General features: G+C 57.4%; 2 protein-coding genes and 1 long non-coding RNA gene across 4 annotated transcripts in view; 2 read left to right on the top strand and 1 right to left on the bottom strand.

Annotated features, from left to right (window-relative positions):
• The window catches only part of EEIG1 (estrogen-induced osteoclastogenesis regulator 1), a 36,203-nt gene extending 20,685 nt beyond the window's left edge, over positions 1-15,518 (top strand). The window contains exons 2-11 of one of the 2 annotated variants that reach the window (XM_004269174.4): positions 2,927-3,047; positions 3,241-3,270; positions 5,897-6,013; positions 7,758-7,804; positions 7,961-8,115; positions 10,211-10,315; positions 10,404-10,599; positions 11,064-11,185; positions 11,281-11,350; positions 12,732-15,518. In XM_004269174.4, coding sequence (XP_004269222.1) covers positions 2,927-3,047; positions 3,241-3,270; positions 5,897-6,013; positions 7,758-7,804; positions 7,961-8,115; positions 10,211-10,315; positions 10,404-10,599; positions 11,064-11,185; positions 11,281-11,350; positions 12,732-12,777 — 1,009 coding nt within the window. In that variant the 3' untranslated portion in view covers positions 12,778-15,518. The remainder of the gene's footprint in view (positions 1-2,926; positions 3,048-3,240; positions 3,271-5,896; positions 6,014-7,757; positions 7,805-7,960; positions 8,116-10,210; positions 10,316-10,403; positions 10,600-11,063; positions 11,186-11,280; positions 11,351-12,731) is intronic. The other variant, XM_033427124.2, reaches the window with a different exon arrangement.
• Positions 2,729-4,941, bottom strand: LOC125964866 (uncharacterized). The gene is made up of 2 exons (XR_007478149.1): positions 4,324-4,941; positions 2,729-4,136 (listed from the first exon to the last, which is right to left on the bottom strand). It is a non-coding gene; the product is annotated as an uncharacterized LOC125964866 (long non-coding RNA).
• A 154-nt stretch (positions 15,519-15,672) lies between the features above and the next one.
• Positions 15,673-20,491, top strand: DPM2 (dolichyl-phosphate mannosyltransferase subunit 2, regulatory). Its single transcript, XM_012532835.3, has 4 exons — positions 15,673-17,732; positions 18,019-18,108; positions 18,920-19,022; positions 19,812-20,491. The coding sequence occupies exons 1-4, from the start codon at positions 17,730-17,732 to the stop codon at positions 19,868-19,870; spliced, it is 255 nt and encodes an 84-aa protein (XP_012388289.1). The 5' UTR covers positions 15,673-17,729; the 3' UTR covers positions 19,871-20,491.
• The last annotated feature ends 1,602 nt before the right edge of the window (positions 20,492-22,093 follow it).

Raw genomic sequence — 22,093 nt, 5'->3', positions numbered from 1 at the left:
GGCTGTGTTGGATCTTCGTTGCTGCATGCAGGCTTTCTCTAGTTGCAGCAAGCAGGGGCTATTCTTCGTTGCTGTGCATGGGCTTCTCATTGCGGTGGCTTCTCTTGTTGCGGAGCACGGGCTCTAGGCGCGCGGGCTTCAGTAGTTGTAGCACGCGGGCTCAGTAGCTGTGGCTCGCAGGCTCTAGAGCGCAGGCTCGGTAGTTGGGACGCACGGGCTTAGTTGCTCCGCGGCATGTGGGATCTTCCCGGACCGGGGCTCGAACCCGTGTCCCCTGCATTGGCAGGCGGATTCTTAACCACTGCGCCACGGGGGAAGCCCGGGAGTATTATCATCTTAACAATATTAAATATTTCAGTCCGCGACTGTGGGATGTCTTTCCATTTATTTAGATCTTCTTGAATTTCTTTCAGCAATGTAGTTTGTAGTTTTCCAGAGTATACGTTTTGTACTTCTTTTGTTAAATTTATTCTTTTTGATACTCTTGTAAATGAAATTGTTTTCTTCATTTCATTGTGGATGTTCACTAGTACTGTATATAGAAATAACTGATTTTTGTATATTGCAACCTGGCTGAACTCATGTATTCTAATAGTTTTTTTACTGGATTCCTTAGGATTTTCTACATACAAGATTAAGTCATCTGCCAAAAGAGGTAGTTTTCGTTCTTCCTTCCCACTCCCAGCAAAATGTAAGCTAGTCATTGCTGTGGCCCCAGTGCATAGAACAGGGACTGGCACACGACTGGTGCTCAATTATTTGAATGAATGAATGAGGCTGGGTCAGATGATGCTCCAGCCCAGCGTTCCCACTCCTCCTTTGGCACCTGCTTCCTGAGGGTCCCTGCCCATGTCCACTGGCGGGTTGGGAGCTCTCTCTTCCTCCCCCTCATCTCTAGCCCTGACCTTTTCTGTTTGTCCCCAGTCTGCGGGGGTTGCTGGAGCTCACCTTCCTAACAAGGTCAGAGCATTTTGGTGATTGGCCCCAGCCCAAGTTGCACAGTGAGTGTGAGGCTGCGAGCCCAGGTCTGCCCGACGGAGTCCTGTTGCTTCTTGTCACAGCCCTGGCAGGATGTGGGGAAGCCTTGGTCCCATCCTCAAAGACCTGTGGGGCTAGGAGGGAGCTCCTCATAGAGGCTTGGCTCCGGCGCTTTCATTGGCCGAGAAACCAAGAGTATGTTTGCTCCTCACTCATGCGATCCCCTCTGCCAGGAACCGTCTCCCCAGCTTGCTACTCCCCCCTCTTCATTCGGGTCTGAGCCTGAATGCCACCTCCCTGCAGCCAGTCACCTTCCCTGACTCACCCCTTCCCCCACCCTGTCCTGGTGACACTGAGTCATCAGTGGGGTGACTGTCAGATGTCAGTCTGTGAATCAGGTCCACCACAGCATCCAGCACCTGGCACATACTTGGGACTCAGAGACATGGGTAGACGCCTGGGTGCAGATTAGGGCGCTGCTGGCTCCACAACCCCAGGGGGTTCTGTCTGCCAGGCTTTCCCGAGCCCCTGACCCGTGAACCACGGTGATGGCTGAGCGCTCTGACTCTGCAGTTGGACCGTCCTGAGTTCAGATCCTGCTTCGTCCATCCCTGGGGGTGTGACCTTGCATGGTCTCCGGGAGCCTCAGTGCCCTCAGCTGTAGAAGGGGTGGCACAGAGTCTCCTTCCAGGGTTGCCGTGGGAAGCAGGCCAGCCCGTGTTCAGGAGATGCTCAACCTGTGCTGACCCTCCGCCCACCGGCCCCCGTCTGGCCATTAACCCGAGCCCCTCCGGTCTCCAGGGTGTGGAGCGGTCACTTCCTCAGCTGTCCACTCGCTGTTCCTGTTAGGTGGGATGAGGCTGGAGATCATGTCTTGTACGCCTGCCCCTCCCTTCCTGAGCGCATCCTGCCGTGGCAGGGGGGCTCATTTCCACCACGTGCCGCTGCCACCCCCGGGGCCCACCGGCCCCTGAGGCAGCTGGAGAGGCTCGATGGACTGCTCGCACTGGCTCCCACTCACCCCCAGGGCACAGGGCGCCTCCCCAGTGGGGGAGGGGGTGCTGAATTGGTGGGCTTGGTCGTGCTCCTCAGGTCCAGGAGGCGCTCCAGGGGCTGGAAAGCCAGCACCCCCTCCCCAACCCTGCCCTGACCCAGCGGGGAGGGTTGAGCACGTGGCACCAGAGCCAGGCTGCCTGGGTTCAAGTCCCTGTTCTGCTCTGCCAGTGGTGGGCCTCGGGCCGGGGTCTTAGCCCTAGAGCTCCCGGTTTCTTTGAACGTGGGCTTGGACTACGGGTAGCAGCTGCCCCAGACGGTGCGTGACCTTGGATCGCCAGCACTTGGAGAAGGCTCCTGTGGCAGCTGGTTTTGTGAAGTGCTTTGGGTGGTGCCTGGCGCACAGAAGTACCGTATGAGCGTTAGCTGTTCTTGTTGTTGTTATTATTATCATTGTTATTATTGCTGGTGAAGAAGGGGGCTCTGGAGCCAGGCGGCACTGGGCTGAGGGCCAGCTGTTTCTTGGCTGGGCAGGACTGGGCAGTTTATCTAGCCTCAGTTTCTTCATCTGTAAAAAGGGCCGGGAGTCCATCTTGGGAGCACCGTTGTGAGGCTCACTTGAGATGGCCAGTGGCAGTCCAGCTGGAGGGAGGTAATGGCAGCCGAAGGAGCTACCCGAGACCCCAGAGCAAGGTTGGGGGTGGGACAGGCAGTGCTGGAAACAGACAGCTGCCCCCAGCCTGATCTCACCCTCGCCTTGTGTTTTTTCATTTTAATGTTTTTGTTGTTTTTTTAATAACACGTACACAAGCAGATTCTTGTTATGAAAATACAGTCACTTTGTGATACAAAGTGAAAAGTGAGAGTTTCCCTCCCCGTCCCAAAGGTAGCAGGGCCCTCACGTCCCTAAAAGTGGACCCTGCACCCTTGCACTCACTGTCCCTCTGACCTGCAGGGAGGAGGTGCAAGAGAACTGTGTGCGGTGGCGGAAGAGGTTCACCTTCGTGTGTAAGATGAGTGCCAACCCGGCCACCGGCCTGCTGGACCCCTGCATCTTCCGTGTGTCGGTGCGCAAGGTGAGAGGCCAGGGGGCGCTGGTAGGGCCACTGGGCTGCTGGCTTTAGGCCCATGCCCTGAGTGAGTCAGTCAACCCCTTTTCTTGTCCCCGTTCCCTGGGAGTCAGATTGGGGGATGGGGTGGACTGGGGAGACCCATGAGGTCCCTGGGATCCCCTAGTCATCCTGCTGCCTTTGTCTGTTTCCCATGCAGGAGCTGAAAGGTGGGAAGGCTTACTCCAAGGTAAGCGGGGCCATGTGAAGGGGCGGCGGGGTGGGACGGGATGGGTGGATGGGACAGGCATGAGAGAAGCTCCTAGACTAACCTCCAGCCGCGTCTCTTGCCCCAAACAGAAGACGCCGTGCCCTCCATGAGATGTATTATTTTTTTGAAATATCTTTTTTTTTTTTAAATTTATTTTTGGCTGTGTTGGGTCTTCGTTGCTGCACGCGGGCATTCTTTAGTTGCGGTGAGCGGGGGCTACTCTTCGTTGCAGTGCGCAGGCTTCTCGTTGCGGTGGCTTCTCTTGTTGCGGAGCACGGGCTGTAGGCGCGCGGGCTCAGGAGCTGTGGCTCATGGGCTCTAGAGGGCAGGCTCAGTAGTTGTGGTGCACAGGCTTAGTTGCTCCTCGGCATGTGTGATCTTCCCGGACCGGGGCTCGAACCTGTGTCCCCTTCATTGGCAGGCGGATTCTTAACCTCTACACCACCAGGGAAGTCCCTATTTTTTTGAAATATCTTTATTGATAGTCTTTTCACTTAACATAAAGGCAGTGGATGTTTGTTGCAGCACAAATGGGACAGAGGTTTTCAGAGTGAAAGGGTGGTTTCCACCCTAGTTCTCTCTAGGCCTCCTCCTCAGACTCCACCATTTTGATTTGTTAGGGTCTTTCCAGACCTTTTTTTTTTTTTGTGGTACGCGGCCTCTCACTGTTGTGGTCTCTCCCGTTGTGGAGCACAGGCTCCGGACGCACAGGTCCAGTGGCCATGGCTCACGGGCCCAGCTGCTCCGCGGCATGTGGGATCTTCCCGGACCGGGGCATGAACCCGTGTCCCCTGCATCGGCAGGCGGACTCTCAACCACTGCGCCACCAGGGAAGCCCTCCAGACCTTTTAAGAAAAAAAAAAATGCATGAAATATATGTCCAGAGCCTTGAATAAAACGTGTGCATATGGTTTAGAGGATCCTACAAGGCTCACCCTATGTGTGTACTTGCACACATGCAGGTGATATGATATTTAAATTCACAAGAGGGACTTGTTCTAAACAGATTCTGCAACTTGGTTTTTTACTTACCAATACATCATGGGCATGTTTTTCTGTCATCACAAATTTCCTTTTGCTATCTAACAGCGGCGGGGCCCATCGTTTGGCTGGGTGAAGAGGGCTCGGCCAGGCCCCGCTGTTGCACATCTGTGTGGTTGCCGGGCTTTCCCTGTGCCCACAGACAGTTCAGGCCTACGCATTAAAACCTTTTCCACTGGGGAAGGTGGGGGAAGACGGCTCTGGAAGGGTTACCTCTGGCTTTGAGTCAGCCTGCTCTGCCCTAAGCCCCCTTCTCGTGGGGACTCTCGCCCACCCTCTGCGGCCTGGGGAGGCGCCCGGCAGCAGGGGATGGGCTCAGTCAGTCCAGAGGGGACATGCCTCTGCCTCACCTCACTCTGCGTGGAGAGCCCGAGGGAGGTGCTGCGCAGGGCGTGTTCCTTCCCACCGACCAGAGCCCAGGAAGCTCAGTGGACCAGGCCTTGTACTCCGCCTTGGCCGGGGCGCTGATGCCCTCTCCAGAAGCAGAGGGCAGGGTGGCTAGAACCGGGCTGTGGAAGATGCTTCCGGAGTGGAGATTTCTCCTCCTGTTGATGCATGTGGGTGAAGGACAGCCAGGAAAGAGACTGCCAGCCAACAGCCGGAACTCCCACCTCCTCCCCCTCCCCCCACACACCTGCTATGTCACATGTCAGACCTGCCAGGCCCTTCCCTTCCGTTCTTTAATCAAACCTCCACCACAGGCTCAGCTCCCCTTAATCAGAGGAGGAAGCTGAGGCCCAGAAAGGTGGTGAGACTTGACGCTGATCAGGCCTAATGTCAGCTCTGGCTCTGCCGGTTAAGGTGTGTGAGCCCCTGAGCAAGTCACTTCCCCGCTCTGAACCTTAGTTTCCTTGTCTGAAGCATGCACCCTAAGCTCTGCAGTAGAGACTTGCATGCAGCAGGTGCTCAATAAATGTCCCTGATTGGCTTGGTTCGTCTTCCAGGTCGCCAAGCCCAGCATCCCTCCAACCTCAACCTCCAGGTCTGGCAGACTTGGCTTCCACCCAGGAGGCCTTCTCAGCTCATACACCATGTTCTCACACTTTCTCGCTTCCCTCCGCATCCCTTGCTCCCTTCTGCATTGCAGGAGCAGCTGGGAGTTCCCACCAGCCCCTCACTCCAGCTCCCGCCAGGGTCTCCTGCTCACCCTGCAGTGCCCTCCATGCTTGCAGCCCAACGCCAAGTTCCCACGGGCCTTCCCTCCCCTCCTGTCCGCTGGCCTGGTGGCTCCCACAGCACGGCCTTGTTTCCCAGGGAACAATGCGTCTGTGTCACAGACAACAATGTCCTTTCATCTCGGGCGCTGCCCTGGTGCACGCTGGGACACGGCACAAAGGGTGCTTTGTGCAGCTCAGGGATGTGAGCTCCTGGCTTTGCCACGTTGGAGCCGCCAGCCTGGGCCTCTGTCCTTGGGTGCCGGTTATGCAACAGTCATTCTGGGCCGTGGGGCGGGCCCGAGGGCTCTGCCTCCCCTCCCCATCCCACCTTGCCAAGCTAACCCTTGGGCTGCCAGCCATGCGCCCGCACTCCCCTCAGCCTCCCACCCTCTCCTCTGTCCCCACAGCTGGGCTTTGCCGACTTGAACCTGGCGGAGTTTGCAGGCTCGGGCTCCACAGTGCGCTGCTGCCTGCTGGAGGGATACGACACGAAGAACACCCGACAGGACAACTCCATCCTCAAGGTACCAGGGCTCTACTGCCCCACCCACCCCCTCCCACCAAGGGGCGGGGGCAAACGTGCTCCTTGTCAGAGTCCCCTGAACGGTTGTTAAGAATACAGGTTCTCACCCCAGACAGGCAGTGAGAGACACTGGGAAAGACGTGGGCCCTGGGGTCAGGAAAGCACCATCGAAGGCCTGACTCAGGCACTGGCCTCAGTTTCCCCATCCATAATCAGGGTCGGGGGGGACCCAATAGTCTCTTTAACGCCTTGGTGAGCACGTGCGGTGAGCTCATCGTGGCTGAGTGCTTACCACCCGTTATCTCGTGGTTTCTGACAACAGCCCCGTGGGGTGTGGTATCTATTATTGGCCCCAGTTTTGCACCGCAGGGGGCTGAGACGCAGAGGTTAGATCATCCGCCTGGGTCACAAGCAGAGCTGCCACTTGAGCCTGCGGTCCAGCTCCTAACCACTGCCCACACGTTATGAGGCAGCCTGAGCTCCCAGAGCATCAGTGAGCAGATGGACTGCCATCCCCGGACCTGGCAGAGCCGGGCAGCTGCTCAGAGGGCCCAGCCACGGGAAGGCTTCCAGCCGGGGCATCACTCTCCCCCCAGGCAGCTGCCTCTTTGGCCTCTTGGGACAGAGATATCTGGGCATCCACTGCCAGCATGCCTCTCTTCCTCGTCCCCACACCCTTCCACCTGGCTGAGAAAACAGTCTTGTTGTAACCACACCTCTGCGAGCTGGCCCAGCGGGAGCGTGTTATGCCTGGCAGAGCCGGGCAAGAGGTGGCAGGCAAGGGCTCTGGGGCGTCCTGGGCCTTTTGCCAAAGAAACCAGAGGCACCTGAAAAGGTCCAGGCTAGTTGTTGTGAGAGCCAAGCCCTTTCAGCCTTGCCCCAGTGGCCCAGTGCATACTCAGGCCAGATCAAGGCCCCAGGGGCAGGTGGCCTCCAGTTCAAGGCCATCTCCCCCACATCCTGTCTGCAGGGCCTTGAGCAGTCCCTTCCCCTGAGTCTGAGTCTCAGTTCCCTCGTCTACAGCTTGGGGCCATCACGTACTTTGTGAGTTGCTATCATGGCCAAATGAAACAATCCATTAAAAACAAAGCCTCACCCCAGTGGTCAGCATTTTTGTCAGAGGTGTCCCTGTGATCTGAGCACCTCTTTCCCACCCCATCACCCCTCTGCCTGTCGCTCTGCCCCAGCCCAGATCTGGGGACCCAAACCTTGCCCTGTTTAGACCATTGCCAAAATCTTTGCCCGAGTGGATGTTACATTTCTAATGGCTTCTTGCTTTACTTTATTCAACAAACTTTCACAAGCCCCTGCCCTCTGTGTTGGAATCTGTGAACCCCTCCCCACCGCGTAGGCATCGAGAGCTTCCCTCCCACCTGCTCACCTGCTCTGAGGGCTGCGAGGGGCGCAGAGGATAGAGAGTGTCTGCGGCTCCTCCCTTGAGGGCCTCACAGTCTGTTTGTGGTTTTGCAATGACAGTAGCTGACATTCCCTCCTCACTCACCCCGTGCCAGGTGCCCAGCATCCTCTCCACTATTCCACGAGGTAGGCGTTAGGATCAGTTTTGTCCTCTGCACGAGGAAGCTGGGCTTCACTGAAGTTTGGTGGCTTCGCCAGGGCCAGCAAGGGACAGAGATAGGATCAGAGTCCAAGCGCATCTGAAGCCAGAGCAGGGAGGCCACAGGGAGGCCAGGCGCCTGGGTGGGGGGGTGGATGGGGCGTGGCTGATTCCTCCGGCTTTTGCACAGGTCACCATTGGAATGTTCCTGCTCTCTGGAGACCCCTGCTTCAAGACGTGAGTGCTGGTACAGGGCGCCGGAGTGGTGGGGGCTCTGTCCTGGACACGGGGAGGGGGGACAAGGGACTGTCCCCTCCTCCAGGCTCTTGGGTTCCCCTGTCTTCTCCAACCCCAAAGTGGGGCACTCCGGTCACACCCATCTGTCTTCCCAAGGCCGCCGTCCACTGCCAAGTCCATCTCCATCCCAGGCCAGGATTCCTCCCTGCAGCTGACGTGTAAGGGTGGCGGGACCAGCAGCGGTGGCAGTGGCACCAACTCCCTGACAGGGTCCCGGCCACCCAAGGCGCGGCCCACCATCCTCAGCTCAGGTACTGTTCCTCACCTGCCCTCCCTACCCCTCCCACGGCCGAAGGCTTTTACCTCCCCATATCGCTAGGTCCCAAGGGGGATGCTTGCTGAGAAGGGAAGGCTAGTGGGATGGCGTGTACCCACCCATGCTTCCATTAGGCAGGCGTCTGAGCCCCTCCTGTGATCTGGGCTCTGTGCGTGGCCCCAGGACAACAGCAGCGCCCTGGACCGAGACTAACCGGGTCCCTGGCCTAGCAGGAGAGACGGGTGTCAATGAGACAATAAATATGTCAAATGCATGTCCACCTACAGCTGTGACGAGAGGTGTCAGAGAGACACAGAAGGTGTCCGCCTGGGGACGACCGGGGAAAGCTCCCTGAAGGGGTGTCATTTGAGCTGAATCTGGGGTGTAGTGTGCAGTGTTCCTGGCAGAGGGATGTCCTGTGAGCTCCTGCTCTGCGACTGGCTGCGTGACCTTGACTGGCCGTTTTGCCTCTCCAGGTCTCAGCGTCCTCCTCTGCAAAATGGGATCAGCAGTAGCAATCACATCTTGGGTTGCTCTGGGGATGAACTGAGCAAACGTACGTGCGCGCCTTGCCTGGCCCATAGTGTGTCCTCTATTTCCCAGCACGTGTTTTGTTAAATTATCATTATTACTAATATTATGAAAAACGCAAATGAGCTTGAATCCCCAGAGGAATCAGTGTGGCAATTAAGAGGGGGAAGTGATACCAGGAGAGAAGGCTCCAGCCTGCACCACCCCCCAACCCTGGGTGCTGTGCGGGGTGAAGCAGGCGCCTCCGAGCATGAGCCTTGGCCTCTGCACCCCTTCCCTGGGGGTGAGCTCAGGGCTGGGAGGAGGACTGCCCCTTAGCTGATCAGTAAGCAAGGCGGCACGCGGCGGCCCTGATTGGTGCCGCAAGAGCAATTAGGGCACAGGGCCTCAGGCCCTGTTTGCTGGGTGATTCTGCCCCCAGGGGATGGGAGCTGTGAGGGACCCTCTGACCCCAAGGGCCAGCTTCCCTCCACTCCCGTTTTTCCTGCACACCCAGCCTAGTGTGGCCCAGAGCTGGGGGCTGCATGCAGGAATGGGGGCTCGCCAGCTCCATTGCTCTCTCCAGCTTCAGGGTGGGGGTCCCCAGAGGAGAGATCTGGGGACCAGGCCACTCCAGCAAATGTGGGGCCTTTTGTGCAAGGTAGAAGAGGTGCCTCTCCCACGGGGGGTGGGATTTGAGCCCCCACAGGCCTCTATAGCTGGTTTTCTGCCTCTCGCTCTCCCTCTTCTGCAACCCCTCAGATGCGGAGAACCTGCTGACTTGAAAAGCCATGTGGCTTTGGGTGGGGACACAGGCAGGCCTGGGGTCCATCCTATGGCCTGGGTGTGCTCATCTCCAAAGAGAGGATGGATGAGTCCTTGCTTCCTTTGTGGGTGGGGGGAGGGGTTACTCATGGAGCGCTGGGCAGACCCCGCCTGGTTCTCTGGAATCTCCTGCTGTCACTGCCTGAAAGTGTGTTCCCCGCCTTCTGCACCCCCTTATTCACTCCACTCCAGCTACACAGACCCAAGCCCATTCAAGCCTCAGGGCCTTTGCTTATGCCGTTCCCTCTGTCTAGAAGGCCCTTCCCCTGATGCTGCTTCCTTCTGGCTTGCTCCCTTCCACGCATCCTGAAGGTTTCGCATTAAGGCCACCTCCTCAGAGAAGCCTTCCCTGATGCCAGACTGGGTCAGAGCCCCCCCCCCATACGCTCCCTACTCTGCGCCATTAGCCAGTTGTGGTTAATCGTGGGTCATTTTTGTTCAACATTCTTCTTTCCCACCACTGGTGCCTGTGACACCACATCTCCTGTTCCCAGCACCCGGTAGAGCGCCCAGCGTGGAGGACGTCCCCAACAGATATTTGTGGAATGAACGCATGACCCGGGGTTCGAGTGGTGACCTGCAGCCCGGGGCAGGTTGCTGCTTCCCTGGACCTCAGCTTTTCAGTCTCTCAAATGGAAATACATAATGTGCTCTCCACCCCCCCCACCCCCCACCCACCCCCCCACACTCAGTGAGAGGAGGAGCAAGGGCGAGGGCGGGCACACTGGTAACCCCTGCCCCTACCCGGCTTCCAGGGGTGCCAGAGGAGCCGGACCAGAACCTCTCCAGCCCCGAGGAGGTGTTCCACTCCGGCCACTCCCGCAACTCCAGCTACGCCAGCCAGCAGTCCAAGATCTCTGGTGAGTGCCCGCCCGGCCCCTTGCCCTTGGCCTTCCATCTTCCCCGGCCCCCGGCTCCCCGTAATCAGCGTCCCCGACCGCCCCCCAGGCTACAGCACCGAGCACTCGCGCTCCTCCAGCCTCTCGGACCTGACGCACCGCCGGAACACGTCCACCAGCAGCAGCGCCTCGGGCGGCCTCAGCATAGCTGTGGAGGGTCCCGAGGGCAGCGAGCGTGAGCACCGGCCCCCCGAGAAGCCACCGCGGCCACCCCGGCCCCCACATCTGTCGGACCGCTCGTTTCGGTAAGTCTCACCATACGTGCTCCTGGAGAGCAGACCCCGCCGGTGGCTCCCTGAGCCTCTGCTTCTCTACCTGTAACAGGGGGACAAGGGGGCCCCTGCCGCAGTGGTGTGGGCGTGGCTACTCAACCAGCTGATGCTCACAGGTGCGGCGCCCCGGCCTGGCACGCATGCTCAGTGAGCGGTTGCTGCGTGCGGTTTAGTGTCCCCTCTGTCCCCGCCTGCTCCCTTGCTCTGCAGCCTCTCAGAGGCTGGTACTTAACGTCTCAAGGCCTCCGTGGCCTCCTCTGTAAAGCCAGGTCGTGGCAGCATCTGCACGTAGGGTTTGACGTGAGGGTTAAATGAATACAGTCTGGAACAGCTCTCACATGCACTTTGAGCATCCTGAGTGCTGCGGGTGCTTGGTCCTCTCGTCGTCGTGCCTGTTGCTGCCCTGACTGTCGTGACTCTGCCCCGCCCCGCCCCAGGAGGAAGAAGGACTCCGTGGAGAGCCACCCGACCTGGGTGGATGACACGCGGATTGACGCTGATGACATCGTGGAGAAGATCATGCAGAGCCAGGACTTCACGGACGGCAGCAACACTGAGGGTGAGCTGCCCGCGCCGGCGGGCCAGGGACGATGCCCAGGGGCTCCCTGGCGGCGCCGCTCCGCTCAGCCCCCACCCTTCCCTGTGTCCCCACAGACAGCAACCTCCGGCTGTTCGTGAGCCGCGATGGCTCCACCACCCTGAGTGGCATCCAGCTGGCCAACAGGTAGGGCTGAAGGTTCTGGGTGGGTCACAAGTGTGGCTCTGGGGCATAGTGGTGAGAGGATATGGCCTCTGCAGCCCACTGACCTAGCTTTGAATGCCAGCTCTTGTCAGTGTGACCTTGAACCAGTCACTTCTCTCTGAGCCTCAGTTTCCCATCTGTCAAATGATGTGGACCACACCACCTTACCTGGAAACCTGGGACAAAGGCCCTGGGTTTGGTTTTGGGGGTTCTGAGGAAGCTTGGTAAGTGCCTAGCACAAGGCTTGGCACATAGTAGGGGCTTAATACATCTTTACTTTGGATTCTACTTTTCTTTCCCTTCCTCCTGGATCTGGGAACTCCTAAAAAAATGATGATGATGACTCGTTTATTTATTGAACAAATATTTATTGCACACCAGCTACACACCAGGTACTGAGCTATCCCTAGGTGCTGGGGCTACGGCAGTGAGCAACACAGATTTCTGCTGCATGGTGTTGAGACGAGGAGGTGGTAGGATCAAACTTGGACTTGAACTCTACAGTTTTAGAGTGCCCTCCCATGATCATTCACTTACAGCATGCTTGCTGTGTGCCTGGCTCACTGAATGAATGAATGAATGAGTGGTAGAGATTCCCACCTGCGGGGCTGTGCTGAAGCCTTTTCCCCTGGTTCCTGTGGGCCCCATCTCCAAGGGGTCTTTGCTGGGCCATGCAGGGTCTCCAGACCTGCCCTCTGGTGCTGCTCTGCTGACCCCTACTGGCTGAGGCTTGATATTGCAACTGCCATCTTTCCATGGTCGCCTCAGCTGCCCCGGGTGGGGTGGGCAAGAAGGAAACAGAGGGCACCTCCTTGGGGCTTTGTGACATCCCTCTCTAGCCCCCTCTGAGGATGAGGAAACTGAGATGCAGGACGGGAAGAACCGATCTATTTGGCAGCAAGATCATTGCAGAGCTGTATGCTGAGCCCTGAATGTCCACAATCCCAGGGGTGGCCCTGGCCTCCCTCAGTGGGGAGAAGGGCCGATCAAGCTGCCCAGCCTTCTGCTGCGCTTTTAGCAAGCCTCGTAATCCCTCTGAGCTTCAGTTTCTTCACCTGTCAAGTGGGGCTAGCTGCAGGCCCTCCCTGCCAGAGTTGTCGTGAGGATGGGCGCAGCACACCCCAGCGTGAGAGCTGCCGGTGCTCAGGAGGGCTTGAGGCATGGTCTGTGCCAGCTCTGCACTCCTACAGACTCCGGTACTTAACATCTGTGTTGCCCTGGGCAAGTGATTCAACTTCTCTGAGCCTCAGTTTCTTTCTCTGCAAAATGGGGCCTGCTTGTGAAGCACTCCCAAGGGCCTGGCCCAAAGGACCTGGCGCAGAGGACCATCAAGGATGACAAGCTGACCTGTCTCTCCCCGCAGGGTCTCCTCTGGGGTCTATGAGCCAGTCGTGATTGAAAGCCATTGAGGAGCAGGCGTCCAGGCTGGAGAAGGACCCTGCCTTCACAGGCGTCCAGACCCAAGTCATTCCACAAGGGACCTTCCCCTTCGGATCACCATCCGTGCCGCATTTCATCTGTGCCTGCTCCATGCACTCCAGCCCCAAAGCATCATTCCATTGACCTCCCATCATTGCTGGGACGCTCATGGTCCGCCAGGGCCCCGGGCACCACTGTGAATATTCTCCTCTGAACCACTAGAGGGCTGGACACATGGGCCCGTGAAGCAGGTGGGCCAGACAAACGCGGCGGGGACTGCCCCTCTGGACACCCACCTGGCCCCTCGGCGAGGACATGCAGCAGCTCCTGCACATGCAAGGATGCTTGTGGCTGAGGGGCCTCTTGTTCTGTGTCCCTGCTCACTCCAGGAGCACTGGCCCAGCCAGTGGCCCTGGCAGGGCCTTGCTCCATTGTTCCCTTGCCCTTGGGGGGCCAGTCCACCCCTGGAATCCTGCCACCATGGCCCTCTGACTGCTCAGTGCTTCAGCTGTCCCTTCCCTGTGTCCCAGGGGACCTGCTGGCGGCCTCCTCCTGGGAACCAAGACCTCAAACCCCACCCACACTCCAGATTGAGACCCCACCTCCCCCTGCAACGAATGTTCTCCTGCTGCCCTGGCAGCCTGCACTTTGCACACGCTTGTCTCCAGCACAGCGCCCTGGCCCTCACCTGCCTGTGCTCTGAGCCCTTCCCAAGGATTCCTGGGCGCTGCCTGCTGTGCAGTCAGCAGCCCAGCCCTAGCAGCCCGGCTGGAACGTGGCACTGCCCCTCCCCACTCCAGTTAACTCCAGCTCAGGCCCGAGCCCCATGCTGAGAAAGGTCTGAGCGCGGACGGTGGTTCCCCTCTGCCCGGGACTGGGTCCTGAGCAGCTGGCTTCCAGTAGGAAGCCAGGGCAGGTGCCTCCCAAGCCCTTGGAGGTCAGTGGCCTGGCTGGGCTGGGCTTGGCAGGCAAAGCGCCCTTTCTCTCCCTCAGGGTCAGCTGGCCCAGGCCGGGGCCAGTGCTGGAGAGGCAGGTGGGCTGTGACTGGACTGGCCTGGAGCTGGCTTCCTGGCCAGAAAAGCCTCAGCCATCCTCTGAAAGCATCCCCTCTCTGGGCAAGGGCGAGGTGGGGTCCATTAATGGGGTTTTCCCAGCGGGGGGCAGTCTGGCCCCGCCCCCCTCCCTAAATCCTCTGCTCTCAGCACTTTCCCGTCCTAGTCCTCGTTACTTGCTTGAAGGTGGGTTCTGACTGCCAGCCAGTCCCTGGACAGACCCCCTGCCGCTCTTAAATTTCACTCATTTTGTATAAACCCAGCAGGCTGGTGTTTACTTAGCCCTATACCTTTTTCCTTTTCTTGCCTCTTTTTTTCCTCTTTTTTCCTTCTTTCCTTCCTTCCTTTCTTTTTCTTTTCGTTTTTAGAGTTCACAGTTTGGTATCTTCTCCTCCCCCAGGTGAGGGGAGGTGGTTCTGTTCTCTCCCTACCCGCTGGCTGGGTCCCAGCAGGGCTGGGGATCTGGGTGGGGGCAGATGGGGGTGTCTCCTCCCCAGGCTGGGAGGGGTCCTTGCCCTTCTGCCCCACTGGCAAGAATTGGAGTCTTGGTGTTGGAACCTCCTGGCGTTGGGACCAGAGCATTTCTAGGATTTTTGTTGTTGTTTTTAATTACCTAACTTTTAGAAAATGAATGTTCGAAGGTGCCTGCTGAGGCAGGACGGAGCATTTGCTCTGGCTGGAGAAGGCTCTGGTCAGCTCTGCGGGTCCCTTCCTGCCCCACAGACACCTGGCACTTTAAAAGGGAGCTGGCCGCACTGTCTCCAGTTGAAGTGACCCCCAGAAGATGGGGGAATGCTGTCCTTCCCTTCTGTATCTTCATGACCTCAGCCCAGTGAGGAGATGCATTCAGGGTATATTTGGGGTCTGATTCAAAGTTCTGGGGCTTTAGACATAAAATAGCTGGCTTTGGTGCTGTTGGGGAGAATTCCCCAAACCAGGAACCCCAGCCCCACCCTATGCGAGGTCTGAACTTGACAGTCACCCCAGAAGGAGACAGAGCCTGCCACACCCTCCCACGCTAGGCCCTGGGCCAGGGTAATTGGACTAACAGAATTCGGCCACAACCAAATTAATGCTGGCTGGAGCCGGAGGCCTGGAGCCCCTGGCCTCATCCCCACGTGGGAGCTCATTCTTCGGCCCTATGGTCCCCTCAAGCTCAGTGAATTCCCATTAGGTGCCCACAGCTCTGGACTTAAAATCCTATATAGAGAGAGATAGAAAGAGTATATTAGAGATATTTTTGGAAAGGAATTGGTCTATGCAATGCCAGTTTGGAATCTTCTTGAAAGACAGTTTAACGTTTTTACTAGGAGATTTAAAGAAAAGAAATAAAGGTCTACAATATTTTTAGGTGTTTTTTTTTTGTTTTTTTTTTTTTCTGGTCACCCCACAAACTGACCACATGGCATGACCTGCCAGGACGGAGAATGTCCACGGCTTCCTCTCTTTAGGGAGGTGAGCAGGGAGATGGGGGGAGGGGAGGTCTTTTTTTTTTTTTTAACACCCCTCCTTTCTAACAGAATGTTATACCACCACCCCCTGATTCAGTGGGCTGTGTTTGTATCTCTGTCCCAGCTTCTATTGTAGAAAATAACATTGTAAAGGGAAATCAGCCTAGTGTCAGTGTCTTGGTTTGGGGGGGAAAAAATTAAATGTTGCAGTTTTTGTTTGTTATGGCATGTTGGCTTTTGTTTGTTTTACTGAGTTGAAGTCGGGGTCACAGACGGCATCAGAAGGAAGCAGGATGTATAAGGTGACATGCTGGGGGTGGGGGAGATGTCAGTGGCCAGGTTCTCAAAGTCCTGACTGTAGTTATCAGAATTACCACCAGTTATTACTCCAGATTCCTGGGGAGGAAACGGATGCCCAGAAGGGCAGTTTCCTGCCAGTCTCACACCTACGAGGTGGCAGCTCTGACCTCAGAGCCCAAGTTCTAACCTCCCTAGAGTCAGGTAGCCTCTAACAGGCATGCCTGAGGACAAACAACTGTGCCTCAGTTTTCTCAGCTGCAAATGGGGTTGTGAATCAAATGAGAAAGTGGGTATACAGGCCTTCCTAGGGAGCTAGACACTGGGAGGTGCCGAGCGTTTCCGCAGCCTCTCTAAAGCCACAGGCCAGCACCGTCTCCAGGCCGGGACCACCCCTCACTCTGCCCCTGACTCAGAAGAGCTGACTTAGCCAGGCTCTGGGAAAGGCAAGTCACCCTGGGCCTTTAATGAACTCAGAGGAGGCAGGAATCCTCAGGGCTTTGGACAAGCCAGAAGGGACCAGACTACGAGGCCTTGTCCCTGCCACAGCACCGCATTGTCCCCACCCTTTCTTAGTGCTGATGCCCACTCATGGCCCCTGTAAACCCTGGAGGCTGATTCTCAGTCCCTTCCTCTGTTCTGTGCACACATGGGGAGGGAAAAGGTGGCTCCTGGCTGAGCTCAAATTCTCCTGAGATAGAGAGGGAAGGAATTGGGCTGTAGGCTAAAAAAAGGTTGCTCCTTTGGAACAGTAATGCTTAGTGAAAAATCAGTATACAGAGTGGTAGGGGGAAAAAAGTCCCTCTCAGCTTTGTGATGGGCTTGGACGACCCAAGGAGACAGATGCTGCCAGCAAGAGCATGTCATGCCCGGTTCAGACCTGATCTCTGTGTGCCCCCGCCCCCCAAGTGAAGATAACACACGGAGAGCCTCCACACAACCCCTCAGGAGGCCTGGAGTCTCCACATGCTGTCCTCTGTAGCATTCCAGAAGTCACCAAAATTTCAAAGCTGGTTGACTGATTCAAAGCTCTTACTTGTGCCAAGCCTCACTCTGGGCACTGGGGATACAGCAGTGACCACAGATGCTAATCTCAGGGAGCTCACAGTCACGTGGGCCAGATCAACAAGTAAATCAGCTAATTAAAACGCAGTGATAAGTGTCATCCTGGAGCCACACTTGGGGCTATGGTGCACGGAGGAGGGAACCCTGCCCAGCTGTGAAGGTCACTTCCCTGGCACGTGTGGCATCCCAGTGAGACCTGATGCGGGAGAAGCAGCCAGCCCTATGAGCTGTGAGGAGACAGTGTTCCGGACCTCGGAGCTGGAGGAGACACTGAAGATGATCTGGCCTCCAAGCCTAGGGAGGGGCCTACACACCGGCCCAGTCCAAAGACCTGTCTGGGCTGCGGGACACCCAGGGCCCGAGAGGCAGACGGTGAAGGAAGGGAGGGTCACCCTAGCCTCATTCATGCAGTGAAGAGAGGACACCCGAAGGGTCGCCAGGGAAGCCTGGCATGGTAAGGGGGTGCCCTCTCACAGCCAGTCGAAATCCTCCCCATCCCTGGGGGCCCCAGCCAGCCCCTCCTCCCACCCCAGGCCGGTCGGTGAACTTTTTCTGCACCCTACCCTCAACAGACAAGTTAGGGCCTCGGGACCAGGAAGTAGTGCCCTCGGGTTCTGAAGTCGGCTATACCACTGACTCAGACTGTGATCTCCTGCAAGAGCGCGCCCCTCTCTGAGCCTCATTTTCCCCGTCGGAAATATGGGACTTCCGGCCACCCACCCCCATCCCGCTCTGGCTATGGGACTCTGGGACATCGAGAGACGGGCTTTTGTTCTCGGGCGAGTTCGACAGGACTGAGACCACAAATGCCAGCTAGACTGGGTTCCCCCCCGCCCCCCCCCGCCCCCCCCCCCCCGTCCCATTCCCTAGAGATTCCGGAACGCGGCCCACAATGCCCTTGAGAAACTACATTTCCCGATATGCAAAGGGAAGGCGGTGCCTGCCTGTCTCGGGCGACGTGGTCCTGAACCGGCCTAAGGACTACGACTCCCGGCGTACCCCGCGGCCCAAGGCCAGAAGGGCCCGGATCCGGAACCGGATGAGCCTTGCTGCTCCAGTGCCCGCAGCGCTGGGGAAATGGTGAGCTTGGGCCCGAGTGCGGGGAACGGGGGCGTCTGGGGGTGGGGTCCTGGGTCTGCTCAGGAGCTGGGACTTGAGTACTCGGATCCGGCATCGCTCTCCTGCCGGTCCGTCGTACGGGTGATAGGCCTTGGCCCGGCGGTCTCTCTCGGCCTAAAATTGACCTAGTCCTCCACGTCAGATACGTCCGCTGAGTGAATGGGCGTAACCAGGCTGCAACGCCCCCCTTCTTTAGTGCACCTAAATGGAGCATCACTGCCTCAGTTGAGTTCTCCCTTTTCTGCAGGCCACGGGAACAGACCAGGTGGTGGGACTCGGCCTCGTCGCCGTTAGCCTGATCATCTTCACCTATTACACCGTCTGGGTGATTCTCTTGGTATGTGTGCTGCCCCGTCCTCTCTCACCTCCCATCCCTGGATCTTGAGGCCAACTCCTAACATCATTTAAGCAGCTGCAGTGTGACAGGTGCCATGCTGGGTGCTTTACCTGCATACCTCACAAAAGCTCCAGAACAGCACTATGGGGAAGATGCTAGCGCTGTCCCCCATTTTATACACGAGGAAGCGGAAGCTCAGGGGGAAGCCTCAGGCCCAAGGTGGAAAACTTAACCACTACACTGTAAAGTCCTGTCCTTGATTTGCTCTGCCTTTGATGGGAGTTCTAGTTCTTCTCGTTATCCTGCGGGCCCCTGGGCATGACAGGTGCCAGTGGATTTTGTGAGAGTCTTTAGGATTTTTCTTTTCCCTGTGGGGAAATGTCTTGGTTACTGCTTTAAAAGTGTAGTGTTTGGAAGGCAAAATCTTGCAGAACTTGGTATCCTTTGGAGAAAAATGTTGGTAAAGAAGACTTTGGAGCCCAGGTTGGGAATCATTCGAGGATTCCTCATGTACCCTTTGCCCCTGCTAAGCTGTGGGGGCCTTAGGGCAAGTCCTTTTTCTTCTGTTCCCTGTCAGGTCCCCAGCCCCAGCTTAGGGCAGGCACCAGGCAAGTGCCCAGTACACAACTATTAGATAAATGAAGGAAGGGAACAAACCAAGGCACCCCAAATGCCATCATCTTAAAGAAAAGCAAATGCAGTCTCAGTGCTTTGATGGGGTCAGCCCCAGAGATGGAGGAGGTGGGATGTTTGGGCTTGGGGAGCTGAGCAGGGCGGGGAGTGCTCACCAGAGCTTTGCCCTCGATGCCAGCCATTCATCGACAGTCAGCATGTCATCCACAAGTATTTCCTGCCCCAAGCCTATGCCGTTGCCATCCCACTGGCTGCTGGCCTCCTGCTGCTCCTGTTTGTGGGTAAGTTCCCCCAACCCTGGGCAGTGTGTCTGAGGGACCCCATGACCCTCTCCCAGCCCTGAACATGCTGCTACACTTTGTCACTGGCCGTATGTCTCCATGAGGCTCCTTGCCCCCAACTCATCCCCTGGGGTTTCCCGGTTCATCCTTCAGGGCTTTAAGTCAGTCTTCCCGATGCCCCAGGCTCACTGGACTCTAGTGGGATGTCTCCCTTTTTCCTGCTCCCTCCACCACCACCATCACTCTGCTCACACCTCCATCACCTCTCACCCGCTGGTCACCCCGGTTCAAGATCCCTGCACCTGTCTGTCTCCCAGGGTCTAGTCCTTAAGGGGCAAGGACTGTTGCTTTATCATTGCTGTTTACTCAGCCCCCGGCACAAGCTGTGGCACTGAGTCGGTGCTCAAGAAAGTGGTTTGGATGCGTCAACAATCAGGTGTCTGGATGATGGGATGGGCGGATGATGGATGCTGAGTGGGTCAGTGTGTAGGTGGGTGGGTAGGTGGTTGACTGGGTGAGTAGATGCATAGTTGGGTGGATCTTATTCCCTGTAGGATTGGAAGCGCTAAACTCAGCAAATTGCCTGTAGTAGGCACCCGGCTGATATTTTTTGAATGAATGGGTGGATGTGTGGCTTGATGAACAGCTGGGGAGATGACCAGGTGGCCTGGAGTGTGGTTGGGTAGGTGCTTGGCCCCCTGTGTGGGTCACTCTCCCATGCTGTGTCCTGCTCTGGCCCCCAGCAGCCCTGCGCTTTCTTTCCTGACCTTTCTGGTCTGTGTATTCCAGGCGTGTTCATCACCTACGTGATGCTGAAGAATCAGAAGGTGACCAAAAAGGCCCAGTGAAGGCCCAGCACGGATGAGGCTGCCGGCCCCTTCTCTGCTTCTTCTCCAGCGCAGACCAAGGGTGGGGGCCCAGAGGACCCATCCAGGCACTGAGGGCCCCTCAAGCCTGGCTACCCTGCAGACACCCTTGTGGGATGGAGCTGCTCAGGACTCACCCCTGACTGACCAGAGCCCCTGCTCACCCTTCCAGAAGCCAGGAGGGAGGAGTCCCTGGAAGTCTCGCTCTCACCCTCTTCAGGTTCAGGGCCTGGAAAACGCCGGTCCTCCCCACCTCACTTTTCAGACTCCCTGTCGCTTTTTCCTCTGGCTTCTACACTCTTGCCTCAGTTTCCCTCATGTCACATGCTGTTGCTGGACTTGGCAGGTTCTGGGGCGTCACGAGACCTCTCCCCCCATGTCCTGCTCCTCTACAAAGGCAGCTTTCCCGGGTCTGACATACCCCAGACCCCACAAGGATTTCTGGACCTGGAAAGCCTAGGGGGAGGCCTGACAGGCCCCAGAGCCCATTAGGGTGGCCACACGGGGGGCCCCTGGATTGACCGCTTCTCACGGAGGCCCAGCCCCCCAGCCTCAGTGCTGGCCTGTTGGGGAGAGCTGAACAATAAACGGTGGTGGTGTGTTTGTCTCAGTGCCATCCCTGACCAGGGGGCTGGGCCGCTCAGGGGCTGGAGAGGGGCTGGGCGCTGGCCTCTGCGTTGGTCTCAGGTCAGGAGACCCTGGTTTGTGCAATTGGTGCCTCAGATGCCTCCTGGATCATCTGTGTGCTGGACACAGGATAAAGCAGGGACCGGGACCGGGACCGATACGGGTCTGGCCTGGCGCAGCTGATGGCTGGGGAGTCTGTGGAGGCATGGCAATCTGCCAGACGCCACATCAGCCTCTACCAGGTCTCCCCCGTGCCAGCCTAGCCAGCTGGCACTGGTATTTTACGGACCCTCAGGCTAGTCCCCGAAAAGGCAAGCCTGTCATCTGTCTCCTGTACCCAGCAGCCCAACTTAGCGTGGCTCTGAGCAGAGGGCTGTTATGAGCCAGAGCAGGGCTGGTTCCACTGTGTTCAGGTTAACCGGCACAGGCCCCAGCCTTAGTCCCTGGCATCCCACCATGCCCCACTGGGCAGCCAGCTCTCCCGTTCACAGTGTGAGCCTCCACCCCTCACACCTTGGACATTCATTCTTCCTCCGGTTAGCAAAGGTGTCCCCCTCATCAGAGAAGAGAGACCAACTGCAGGCGCACCTGCCCTGTCCTTACCTGTTTCTCTCCATCTTCCAGTCCAGGCAGAGCTGCCCACCTGGACTCTGGGTCCTGTCCTCTCACACTGCTATAGCAGGAGCCTCCTGTCTGATGATCTCTCTCAAGGGAACAGCCTCTGCCTTTCAACAAGGTCCCCCAGTGTTAAATGAACATGTTACGGGCTCCGTATAAGGGACCCTCCATCAACCCAGTAATTCCCTCCGGGTCTCTCCCGCGCCTTCCCCTCCACTGCCAAACTTCCCAAAAGGGTATCCACACCTGCTTCCTGCATTTCCTCACCCCTGCTGTGCTTGGCAGCATTCCAGGGGGGCTGCACTCAGACCACCCGTGACGTCCAGTCTTTAAATCCAAAGCACATTTCCTTGACCCCTCTGCTACATTTGGTTGGTGACCTCCCCCCTGGGACACCCTCAGATGCTGGATGACCCGTTCTCCTACTTTATGTTCTCTCTGGCACTCATGCTCCTCTGCCCCGAGAGGGTGGGTTCCTCGGGACTCATCACAGGCTGTTTCACCTTCTGGGTGACCTCATCCTTACCCAGGCTCACCTCTAGCCCAGCTTTCTTCTGAGCCCCAAAGTATTTCACGTGCACCAGCTGCCCACCTGAGATCCCCATCGGCTGTTGTAGTGACACCTCAAATCCATCCTGTCATGATCTGAATTCTCAGACTTACCCACTCTCCCCCCGCACAAATCTGGCGCTTCTGTCCTGCCCTGCCTTAGCATCATCATCCTGTATCCCTGACCCACAGCCAGAAGCCTGGCAGACATCACTGACCTTGGCTTTCCTCTTCCACGCCCCCATCCACATGACCCCAAATCCTGTCAATTCTCCCCTTCCCCCGTCACCTTCCAGATGCAAAGCCACTGTCCCCTGCCCTAAATCACCAAAGGCTTCCTCACTGCTCTCCCCTGCCCACAATGGCCCCCTCCAATCTGACTGCACTACAACCAGTGGCCTTTTGAAAACA

The sequence above is a fragment of the Orcinus orca genome, chromosome 6, assembly GCF_937001465.1.
Source record: "Orcinus orca chromosome 6, mOrcOrc1.1, whole genome shotgun sequence".
In the NCBI taxonomy this organism is placed as follows: domain Eukaryota; kingdom Metazoa; phylum Chordata; class Mammalia; order Artiodactyla; family Delphinidae; genus Orcinus; species Orcinus orca.
The sequence above is the reverse complement of the archived record's forward strand: the minus strand, read 5'-3'. Positions and strand labels throughout refer to the sequence as shown.

What these genes read in the sequence shown, in the direction of transcription:
- DPM2 (XM_012532835.3), top strand. An exon ending in CCGTCTGGGTGATTCTCTTG is followed by an intron (nt 18,109 to 18,919) that starts GTATGTGTGCTG and finishes CCTCGATGCCAG; the next exon opens with CCATTCATCGACAGTCAGCA. An exon ending in CCTGCTGCTCCTGTTTGTGG is followed by an intron (nt 19,023 to 19,811) that starts GTAAGTTCCCCC and finishes TGTGTATTCCAG; the next exon opens with GCGTGTTCATCACCTACGTG.